Source organism: Equus asinus, chromosome 4, assembly GCF_041296235.1.
Source record: "Equus asinus isolate D_3611 breed Donkey chromosome 4, EquAss-T2T_v2, whole genome shotgun sequence".
In the NCBI taxonomy this organism is placed as follows: domain Eukaryota; kingdom Metazoa; phylum Chordata; class Mammalia; order Perissodactyla; family Equidae; genus Equus; species Equus asinus.
Genome location: NC_091793.1, coordinates 90,965,938 through 90,978,716, shown reverse-complemented (window position 1 = coordinate 90,978,716; position 12,779 = coordinate 90,965,938). Strand labels below are relative to the sequence as shown.

The 12,779-nt window shown below is 37.6% G+C and overlaps 1 protein-coding gene across 11 annotated transcripts in view; it reads right to left on the bottom strand.

Moving 5' to 3' along the window:
- MBD5 (methyl-CpG binding domain protein 5) overlaps positions 1-12,779 on the bottom strand; it is a 409,939-nt gene that overhangs the window by 41,788 nt on the left and 355,372 nt on the right. For all 11 annotated transcript variants that reach the window (XR_011502803.1, XM_070507660.1, XM_070507659.1 and 8 more), the window contains one exon: positions 739-2,874. Coding sequence is in view for 10 of the 11 variants with exons in the window: in XM_070507660.1 (XP_070363761.1) it covers positions 739-2,874 (2,136 nt within the window). In the remaining variant the exon portion in view is untranslated. The remainder of the gene's footprint in view (positions 1-738; positions 2,875-12,779) is intronic.

Here is a 12,779-nt window from a genome sequence, read left to right as displayed (position 1 = left end):
TTCAAAACCTTAATGTCAATGGTAAAAATACAGGTTTAGTTCTATAAGAAAATTGTAGAACAATTTCAAGATCAAAAATTCTGGAAATCAGGTTTTCAAGCCTTTTTTTATTAGAAAACTTAAATTATTACCTTTTTTTTAAAAGGGAGGAGCCAATAACCATTTTTGAATTTTCTCAAACAATAATAAAGGATAGCAAACTAGAATAAGAAAACACATTAGAAGACAGCTTTCTACATCATACAACTTCTAGTTACCTTTTCCTATCCATTCACCTATTTCTGGTCAGCAGCAAGAACAAAAAATCCATTTATTTTTGCCTTTTTGGGTTTTCCAAGATGAGTTCCATTTACCTGAATACAAACAAAAGCTACGGGAAACGGCTTTTATATTGGCATAGACCAAGTACATGTCTCACAAACCAGGAAACCCTGCCTTCTATGGCTTCTTCTGTAGTTTAGAGTCCAATGGTTATAAAACCAACTGAAAGTTGAACAATATTCAAAATGACACAGATTGACAACAAATAACGGAAACACATGGAATCCTCTTGGCTATTTTTTTCTAATAGACAAATCCCTAGCATTCTGTAAATAAAATTATAAATACTAAAGAAATGATGAGAATTTCACAATGGGGAAAGGATCATTTCTTATCATAATAAATATTTTGGTACAAATTTTAAAAAACGTAGAAAAGTTTAGTACCTTTGGGTACTTTTTTCTAATAAAACCATACCTGCTTCAGAACTTGTTTGATTATAGCTGCTAACAATGCTGTTTGGTATCACTGGAGTGGAGGACGTTGAAATTCTTGACTGAGGTGGATTGGGATGTAATGAATTTCCTAAAGCCATGCCCGACTGACTGAGCATCCCACAGTTCCCGCTAGCCTGAATCTGATTTATTAAACCTGCAAGATGGTGGTTCGGGACTGGACTGTTACTGTGAACAAAGTTAGTGTTTGCATTGTGGCAGTGCACGGCTTCCCCTCTTAAAGGTATGTTCTGTGTCAGTGAATTCTGAAGAACACTGGAGTTCATATTGGGATCTGTAAAATGCAGCTGGTTAGCAGAGCAAGGCAAAGCAGTATTTGAGCCCCCACAACCCGGGGCACTATTGCTACTCAAGTGAGAGCTTTGACAACTCATAGACTGTAGTAACTGAGACATTGAACTGATGGGAAATGAACCCTGACCCTGCTTCCTTAGCAAGTCGGGTCCAGGTTTAGGAACTGCAGAACTATCCATTTGCGACTGTCTGAGCAAACTCAACACTGTGGTAGGTGGCTGTTTTCTTTTCCGCAATGAGTCTTTTTGCTGAGACATCAGCTTATCTCTTAGTGCTGCGCGACCACTTTGCCCTTCACCTGTTGGGAGAAGCATGTTGGCAGTAGGAGGGAACATGGTGTTTAAAGTGCTATGTCCTTCAGTGTTGCCACTGCCAGCAACAGCTCCAGAATTGCTACTGCTGCTATTGTTGTTACCAGCAAGTTTGTTTTGATTTGCTAGCTGTGCTTTGGCTGCTGCTGAGAGTAAACTACTTGCTGGAAAGGAGGCAGCATTGTGCTGGTTCAAGATCTGATTTAAAGGCATTCCCAGCAAACCAGGCTGACTCTTTACAGAACCACTTCCGGCAGATGCAGTAGGAAAAGCTGCACTGCTTGGGGTATTTAGTACATTACTCATTCCAGCAATTAATGGGTTAGGGATATCCTTGTACTGATGATGTCCATCGGACTTGGTAGAAGGGCTTGATGGCATTGATGGCCTTGGGGACCCTATTGTTGACCTTGGTGACCTGGGTGGAACCTTAATACCACTACAAGTGGCCTGGGGTCCTAGAGGTGGCATCATGAAATTTCCGTGATCTGATGATGTGGAAGATGAGCGTGATCTTTGGGGCGATGCCTCAATCCTTCCAATTCCAGTCCCCATCATGTGCACTGGGGATGTCACTGGAGAAGGGGACAAGGAGGTTGAAGCTGAATGCTGAACTCTTTGTACATGACTCCCATGATTCATGTGACCAGGTTTTACGGTTGGCAAAGGGAGATTACTTGGCAAAGGAACAACAGCAGGAGGCATGCTTACATTCATCACAGGTACCTGAGAGTGGACATTTGAATGGAAACTAGTTGGATTAATGATAACAGGGTTCTGATTCACTGGTTTACTAGGAATAGGGTCAAGAATGCCAAGTGGATCTTTCTCAGATGTTAATGGCTTTTTCTGAAGAGCACAAGAAGGTGGAGGAGGGGGAGGTGGGCCTTGGGGTGGTTTGTGGTGGAACATTGCTCGTGGTATTTCCATATTACTTGAAAAATTACACATTGGTTTTTTCATTACTGGACTCTTGGTAGTCAAGGTTGGGGAAAGAGGTATATTAGTCCTTCCAGCCATTGCACAGGATGACTGTACAGGAGAACCATGTAGCATTACTGAAGGTGGAGAAAGAGGAGTCCTACTCAGGTGAATAGGACTAGAATTGGGAGCTCCATGAAAACCAGGATTATTTCTTGTGAAAACATCAGGGCTTCCAAGTGGGTCAGTCCTTGGAGAGACTGAGCCATCTCCATATATCTGGGAACCTGACGACGCTGGGCTGGGCATGCCTCCATGGCTGCCACGGAATGGAGATTTCTGTCCATGTTCACTGCTGCCCAATCTCTGCCGGGGGTAGACAGGGTGGAGTTCTTGTTGCTGGCTTCCAGGCAGTTCTTGTACATATAGCCTTCCCATGGCATTTGATGATCCAATCATTAACTTGAAAGGATTCTTACATTCAGGCATTACAGAATTTGTAATTCCTTCATGAGACTTATTTCTTACAGATCTTGGAGTTGCTGCCCGTGAAGGTACTACTGGAGTTGCATCTGATGTGAAAGAGAAAAAAAGTTCTGTTAGTAGTCTCAATCCTTTTGTGTTAGGAGGGGGGAAAGGAAAGAAAGGAAAAAATGAGAAAGGGAGAGCATCTGGAAATAGAAATTTGCAAATAGAAGCTGTGACTCTATGCAATTAAAAAAAGTTCTGCATTCTACATTAAACTTTGATTTAAAAAATGTACATTATTCTCCCTTGGTTGACCAAAAGTTCTCATTAACTGCTCATTATACTTGTTTGCCTCTTATCTATTAAGATAGGATGGGGATCTGAATCAGTACATACTGACGTTAGCCATTCTAATTGACAGCCCAGATGGAAATGATGATGTTACTATTTGGTTGGATTTGAATTTTTTAAGAACACAGTAATAACAGAAAATCATAATCTGTGTGGCATAATATCTTCTTGGGTGATTTAAACGAATTGCCTTTTTCACCAGAAAATCTGTTAGGCTATAAATGTTTCTGTTACCTTACTGAAACCTTCTCAGGACGGCTACAGAAACTCTTCCTTATTCCAACATTTTCACTGTGAGAGCAAAAGGGTCTTAATTTTTGTGAATTGAGTAAATGGGATTCTGAATAATGGGAGTGATAACAACAGTAAATGCAGTGATATTACAATTATGCTTAGCTTCACATCAAGCCTGTAAAACTGTAATACTGCAGTTTCTCTGCCCTTAATCAGTCATTATTGTAAAAACAGCTTTAGTCAACCAAATTAGGTAAAAGATGGCAATTCTTTTTTTAGGATAGAATTCCTATGCAAAATTTAGTCAGAGTGCTAAAATCTTCAGTACGGGGTTCCAATTGAGTATTCTCTTTTTACACAGCACATTGCTCCCTCGCTGGCTTTTTGGAATCCCTTCAGTTCTTTTGGAGATCAGACAGAATACAGGCAACGAAAGGAAGCTGGGTCATCATACAGAATTCTCACTCTATCATGTCAGAATTCTAGATTTAAGTTTTTTAGCCCCTAAAGATGTTTAACTATTTTATAAAGTTGTGCCTTCTAAAACAGGGATAGCAAATAAAATTAGTTTCCCATCAACTGGTGATGACTGCTTAGAGAGCTATGTTGAAAAAAATGCTGAGCTTCAGCTGGGCTCCATGAGAAAATGCCAAGGAGTCTCTCCCAGGTACAGGGGATGAGAATGGTACCATTCATACTATATGTTGGCCATCCCTATTCTGGGACTTACAACAAATTAGCAAGCATACTTAGATTCATTTGCAATTAGAGGTATATTTACTTGAATGGATAGTTGCATGTTTGAGACAAACATACTTCTCTTACCTGCTAGGTAGTTTACAGGTTAAATCATACCATAATGATTTTTAAGATAGTGGTTCTCAACCTGGGGTGCACAGAAGTCTAGGCAAGTGCACTCAAGATGTAAGAGAATGCAGTGAACATAGATTTTTCTTGGGAAACATGGGCTTTCTGTTTCTAGCATGGTGGAGATTCTTTGATAGAGTGATTTCTGGATATATGAAAAGTTGAGCACCAATGATATAAGAGAATTACAGCAGATAAGCTCAACTGAACTTATTTTCTCATTAAGGAGAGATTTTTGAAGTTTGTAACAAAAGAAATAATCATGAAAAATATTTGGGCTACTGTGCTTGGCATATGGTGAGGACACACTTGTCTGTATTAACATCACTAGCATTACTAAAGGATTGTGTCCTTTTTAGTAACAAAACTACTGAGTTGTGTCTTTTCTTGGCTATTTATATAATTTATCTACAGTTCAATGATTAAAAATATAGACTTTGGGGAGGTGATGTCAGCATCATGATGGAGTGAATTGTTCCATTTGTTTCTCCTCTCTAAGTTACAACTAAATGGACATTCACTGACTACCAGAGGATGCCTGCACAGCACAACAGGATGTCTGAGAGATCTATGCAGCCCTGCACCTGAAGGTAGGTGGGCTGGATCCCTGGGAGGTAGTGGAACTGGGTGAGTGGATCTCTCTTTCCCTCCCTGGTAGCAGCCAGCCAGGTTGTGGATCCTCACACAGTGGCCAATGTGACTGTAAGAGGAGATGGGGGCAGCTCGGCTCCCAAGAATGCTTTTTGGGTTGTAGCCCAGCCTGCAGGAGTGCCCACCATGCCATGGTAGCCCCGCTGGTGGGAATGATCTACACCAAGTGGTGGCGGCTCAGCCTGTGCAAAGATGCCTGCCTGCTGACCACAGTGCTGGGAAGAAGGCACCTGCCCCACTCAGAAGGTGCTCCATCTGCAGAGCACAGCAGCCTCCAGGACCCATCAAATAGTGGCTCAGCCCCCATGTAGGCACCCCTTCAACCTAGCACAGCAGCTCAGTGCGTCCCCTGCCAAGCGCAGTAGCCCTGCCCATGGGAAAACGACCCATCTACCTGTGCAACCTGCAGAACAGCTGCAGCCAGCCCGTGCAAATGTGGAACAGCCCTATCTGCACAACTTCCAGCAGAGGGGTGGGATCAGAAAACACATCTCCTGCTCCCCACCAGTGGTGGCAAGTGGAATCTGTGACCTGATACTACCACAAATGGGCTGGCAAAGGATCCATTCATCAAACACCATGAAACTACAGAAACACTTCAGAGCAGAAGGAAAATGACAAGTCTCCAGAAACCAATCCTGAAGTCACAGAAATTTACAATCTAAATGACAGAGAATTCAAAATAGTTGTCTTAAAGAAGTTCAATGAGTTATAGGAAACCTCAGAAAGACAGTTTAATGAGCTCAGGAATAAAATTAATGAGCAGAAAGAGATTGAAATTCGAAAAAAGAAACCCAACAAATTCTGGATATGAAGAACACAATTAATGAGATAAAAAATAATCCATAAACCAAAAAAAATAGAGTTGACGTTATGGAGGTCAGAATTAGTGAATTAGACGACAGAAATATAGAAATGCTTCATATAGAAAAGGAGAGAGACCTAAGATGTTTTTTAAAAAAATGAAGAAATTCTTCAAGAAATATACAACTCAATTAGGAAAAGCAACATAAGAATTATTGGTATTCCTGAGGGAGAGAACGGGGAGAAAGGAACAGACAGCTTGTCCAAAGAAATAATAGCTGAGAACTTCTCAAACCTGGGGAACATTCTGGACTTACAAGTACATAAAGTCAATAGAACTCCTAATAACATGACTGCAAAAAGACCTTCTCCAAAGCATATAATGTTAAAACTGGCAAAAGTGAATGACAAAGAAAAAATATTCAGGGCAGCAAGGCAGAGGAAAATAACCTACAAAGGAACCCTTATCAGGCTTTCAGCAGATTTCTCAGCAGAAATATTACAGGCTAGGAGAAAATGGAATGATATATTCAAAATTCTGAAAGACAAAAACTTTCAGCCAAGAATACTCTATCCAGTGAAACTATCCTTCAGATATGATGGAGAAATAAAAGCTTTCCCAGATAAACAAAAGCTGAGGGAGTTCATTGCCACTAGACTTGCCTTTCAAGAAATGATGAAGGAAACCCACCTATCTGTAACAAAAGGCAAAGTTTACAAAGCTTTGAGCAGGGAGATAAATAGAAAAAATGAGAAAATTGCAGCTCTCTATCAGACAGGTTAGCAAATGCTTACTTATAACATAAAAGATAAAGGGAAGGAAAGCATCAAAAATAATTATAAACACTTTAATTTAGTCATAAACATACAACACAAAAAAGAATAATTTGTGACAACAATAATTCAGTAGGGGAAGAGTAAAGGGCTGGAACCTGCTTAGGCTAACGGAGATAAGAGGCTATCAGAAAATGCACTATCTCATCTATGAGATCTTTTATACAAACCTCATGGGAACCATTAAACAAAAATTCAGAACAGAGCAACAAATCATAAATAAAGAGAAAGTTGAGAAAACCACAGAAAACCACCAAACTGAAATGGCAGTCAGAAATACAAGGGAAGATAAACTATGGAAAAACAGAACACCTAGAAAACAAGAGATAAAATGGGAATATTAAGCTCTCATATATCAACAATCATTCTAAATGTAAATGGATGGAATTCTCCAATCAAAAGACTCAGAGTGGCTGGATGGGTTAAAAAACAAGACCCAACAATATGCTGTCTCCAGAAAACACATCTCAGCTCTAAAGACAAACATAGGCTCCAAGTGAAGGTATGGTAGATGGTATGCCAAACAAACAGTAAGCAAAAGAAAGGAGGTGTGGCCATATTTATATGAGACAAAGCAGACTTCAGGACAAAAAGACAATGAGAGACAAAGAAGGGCAGTATATAAGGCTAAAAGGGACATTCCAACCAAGAGGAAATAACACTTATGAATATATATGCACCAAACACAGGAGCACCCAAGTATGTAAAACCACTATTAACAGACCTAAAGGGAGAAATTGACAGCAACACAATAATAGTAGGGGACCTCACCACCCCACTTACATCAATGGATAGATCATCCAGATGGAAAGTCAACAAAGAGACAGTGACCTTAAATGAAACACTAGACAGATGGACTTAATAGATATAGAGAGAGTATTCCATCCAAAAAAAGCAGAGTAGACATTCTTCTTAAGTGCACAAGGAACATTCTCAAAGATAGACCATATGTTGGGAAACAAGGCAAGGCTTAATAAATTTAAGAAGATTGAAATCATATCAAGCATCTTTTCTGTCCAAAATGCTATGAAACTAGAAATCAACCGCAAGAAAAAGGCTGGGAAATGTGGAGATTAAACAACATGCTACTGAACAACCACTGGAGCAATGAAGAAATAAAAAAATACCTGGATACTAATGACAATGAAAACACACCATACCAACTCTTACGGGATGCAGCAAAAGTGGTGCTAAGAGGGAAATTTATAGCAATACAGGCCTACCTCAACAAACAAGAAAAATCTCAAATAAATAATCTTAAACTACACCTAACAGAACTAGAAAACTAAGAACAAACAAAGTGCAAAGTCAGCAGAAGGAGGGAAATAATAAAAATTAGAGCAGAAAGAAATGAAACAGAGACTAAAAAGAACAACGGAAAAGATCAATGAAACAAAGGTCTGGTTCCTTGAGAAGATAACCAAAATTGACAAACCTTTAGCTAGACTCACTAAGAAAAGAAGAGAGAAGTAAAAAATAAATAAAATTTAAAAATAAAAGAGAAATTACAACAGATACCACAGAAATAGAAAGAATTATAAGAGAATACTATGAAAAACTATATGCCAACAAATTAGATAACCTAGGAGAAATGGATAAATTCTTAGACTTATACAACCTCCTAAAACTGAACCAAGAAGAAACAGAGAATCTGAATAGACCAATCACACATAAAGAGATATAAAGAACAAACAAAACCCTCCCCCAAAAGCAAAAGTCCAGAAGCCTTCTCTGGGGAATCCTACCAAACATTCAAAGAAGAATTAATACCTATCCTTCTCAAGCTATTCTGAAAAACTGAAGAAGATGGGATGCTTCTGAATTCATTCTATGAGGCCAACATTACCCTCATACCAAAACCAGACAAGGACAACACAAAAAATGAAAATTACAGGCCAAGATTGCTGATGAATATAGATGCGAAAATTCTCAAAAAAGTATTGCCAAATCAAATAATAGCAATATGTTAAAAGGATCATACATCATCACCAAGTGGAATTTATACCAGGAATGCAGGGATGATTCAATATCCACAAATCAATCAATGTGATATACCACATTAACAAAATGAGGAATAAAAATCACATGATTGTCTCAATAGACACAGAGAAAGGATCTGACAAGATCCAACATCCATTTATGATAAAAACCCTCAATAAAATGGGCATAGAAGGAAAGTACCTCAACATAATAAAGACCATATATGACAAACCCACAGCCAACATCATACTTAATCGTGAAAAACTGAAAGCCATCCCTCTGAGAACAGGAACAAGACAAGGGTGCCTACTCTCGCCACTCCTATTCAACATAGTACTGGAGGTTTGGGGCAGAACAATTAGGAAAGAAAAAAAAAATAAAAGGTATCCAAATTGGAAAGGAAGAAGTAAAAGTCTCTGTTTGTGGACCACATGATTCTATACATAGAAAACCCTAAAGAATCCACCAGAAAACCATTAGAAATAATCAACAACTATGGCAAAGTTTCAGGGTACAAAATCAACCTACAAAAATCAGTTGCATTTCCATACACTAATAACGAAGTAGCAGAAAGAGAACTCAAGAATACAATCCCATTTACAATAGCAACAAAAAGAATAAAATATCTAGGAATAAATTTAACCAAGGAGGTGAAAGACCTGTACACTGTAAACTACAAGACAGTATTGAAAGAAATCAAAGAAGACATAAAGAAATGGAAAGATAATCCATGCTCATGGATTGGAAGAATAAACATAGTTAAAAAGTCCAAGGCTAGCCCCGTGGCCGAGTGGTTGGGTTCGCGTGCTCTGCTTCGGCGGCCCAGGGTTTCTACCAGTTCAGATCCTGGGCACAGACATGGCACTGATCATCAGGCCATTCTGAGGTGGCATCCCGCATGCCACAACTAGAAGGACCCACAACTAAAAATACACAACTATGTACTGGGGGGCTTTGGGGAGAAAAAGGAAAAATAAAATCTTTAAAAAAAAAAGTCCACATTACCTAAAGCAATCTACAGATTCAATGCAATCCCAAGCAGAATGCCAAAGACATTCTTCATGGAACTAGAAAAAGGAATCCTAAAATTTATATGGAAAACAAAAGACCCTGAATAGATAAAGCAATTCTGAGGAAAAAAGACAAAACTGGAGGCATCACAATCCCTGACTTCAAAATATACTACAAAGCTATAGTAATCAAAATGGCATGGTACTGGCACAAAAACAGACACACAGATCAATGGAATAAAACTGAAAGCCCAGACATAAAACCACACATCTATGGACACCTAATCTTTGACAAAGGAGTCAAGAACATACGATGGGGAAAGGAAATTCTCTCCCATAAATGGTGTTGGGAAAACTGGACAGCTAAATGCACAAGAAAGAAAGTAGACCATTATCTTACACCATACACAAAAACTAACTCAAAAATGATCTTCTGAATACCACATCTAATCAGGTAAGGGAAACAAAAGAAAAAGCAAACAAATGGGACTACATCAGACTAAAAAGCTTCTGCAAGGCAAAGGAAATCAACAACAAAATGAAAAGACAACCCACCAACTGGGAGAAAATATTTGAAAATCATATATCAGACAAGGTGTTAATTTCCAAAATATATAAAGAACTCATACAACTCAACAACAAAAACCCAAAAAACCCAACCAAAAAATGGGCAGAGGATATGAACAGACATTTTTCCAAAGAAGATATACAGATGACCAATAGGAACATGAAAAGAGGTTCAACACCACTAATTAGGGAATTGCAAATCAAAAGTACAATGAGATGTCAGCTTACACCTGTCAGAATGGCTATAATTAACAAGACAAATAATAACGAGTATTGGAGAGGATGTGGAGAAAAGAGAACCCTTATACACCGCTGGTGAGAATGCAAACTGGTGCAGTCACTATGGAAGACAGTATGGAGATTTCTCAAAAAGTTAAAAACAGAAATACTATATGATCCAGCTATTTCATTATTGGATATTTATCCAAAGAACACGAAATCAACAATACAAAGAGATTTATGCACTCTTATGTTCACTGCAGCATTATTCACAATAGCCAAGATGCGGAAGCAACCAAAGTACCCTTCAACTGATGAATGGATAAAGAAGATGTGGTATACATACACAATGGAATACTACTCAGCCATGAAAAAGACAAAATTGTCCCATTTGCAACAACATGGATGGACCTTGAGGGTATTAGTTACGTGAAATAAACCAAACAGAGAAAGACAAATACCATATGATTTCACTTATATGTGGAAGATAAAAACACGGGATAAACAGAGCAGATTAGTGGTTACCAGAGGGGAAGGGGGTCGGGGGATGGGCAAAAGGGGTAAAGGGGCACGTATGTATGGTGATAGATAAAAACTAGACTATTGGTGGTGAGCACAATGTAGTCTATACAGAAACTGATATATAATAATGTATACCTGAAATTACATAATGTTATAAACCATTATGACCTCAATAAAATAATATAGAGACAGGCGTATGAAAAAAATACAGACAATGGCATTTTCTAAATTCAATAGAATTTCGAAAAGCGCTATGATATAGAAAGGATTTCTTGTAGAAAAATAGTTACCATTTTAAAAATAATATGAATACTAAATAAACAAACAGAAGCCATGCTTAGGAATAGTTAGGAATTAAAGCATTACAAGAGTTGGCAAATGCAAATGTTAGGCACTCATCAAGTGCTTTCATGTATATTCAACTGGACCTTTCAAAAGAATAAACAGAAACTAAATATATGTTTATGTTTGTAAAATAAAGAGAGGTAAAAACTACTATGTGAGTCTTCTTAACTTTTAATTATTTAAAGATCAACCTTTTAACATAGTTTAAAACTAGAAAATTGAAATAAATGCTATGTCCGAAGCTAGTAAAAGAGTAGTTATTAATCCAATAAAGTATACCATTTTAAAAGGGGATAGAGATATACCTCTTACACCTGTACTAGTTGAATATTTACCTTTAATTTCAATAATGAAATTTGTATAGATAGAGTATAAGAAAGGAGCTGGATGAAGATTCTATTAAGGTCGTTAAAAAGGCAACATGGTAGACTTTGTAGAAAGATATAAAATTGTTTGATAAACATAACTCATTAAAAGAAAAAGAAAAATCCCCTAAAAGATTTTTTTTCTTACATACCTTAGTGGAGCAATTTTTTCTGATCATTCCTGTTAAAGTTTAAAGGTTAGAAGGTTATTGGAAAGGAGCTCTCTGCTAATTTTTCTCTCCCTGTCTTCTCGACATGAGTTCTAAGTGTGGATCTTTAAATACCTGTATGATGTCACAACCGTTCCTCTTTGTATCTAAGGCTGTCAATAATTTGGCCTCAATTTACCTATACAGGTCTAATCTTCCACTCAAGTCAGATTATACAGGTTTGAACTTCCACTCAAGCCAGATTAGTTTCCACAGCATCCCTTAATTATGCTACTCATTTTGGATAAGAATTTTCTTATTTCTCTCATATGTCTAAATCCTTCCATTTTCCAGGGATGGTTCAAATCTGAGTTATTCCATAAATCCTTCTCTGATCATTACGGGTTACGCTCATCATCCCTATGCTTCAGAACTCTGCAAAACAATATCACTTATCCTTCATAAAATAAAATACTTTGGCACTTAGCAATATTTATCCTGAATCATTATTCAAGTATTAAGTAGACTGTAATTTGGAGGGAGTTCATATTCTAGTTCATTACAAAAAGAAGTTCCTCAGTCTTGAACTATAATGCCACAGATTACACATTAATCATAAAGGGAAAGGGTACCTTAACAATGGAGAATTCAGATGGACATAACTTTAAGCAACCAAACTTAATGATATCAATATAAGATAAATTGATAATATATGCCTCCTAATGAGGATATAACATCACCTATGCAGCATTCTTAACAAAATTTGTTTAACCTAAAAATAAATATGAGGAAACAATCAGGCAAATTCAAATTGAGGAACATCTGGCCCAGACTCTTCAAAAATGTCATTGTCATGAAAGATTTAAAAAGTCTAGTGAATTGATGTAGATTAAAGAAATGTAACAACTAATTGCAGTGTACAATCTTTGCATCCTGGATTTAAAAAAGACTAGATTAAAAAAATATCTAAGAAATTATTAGGACAATAGGAGAAATTCAAATATAGGCTGCATATTAGATAATAATATTATGTAAATTTCCTGAATGTGATAATTAGATTGCGGTTTATGTAGAGGAATATTCTTGAGGGTTGAAATACTTAGGGGTGAAC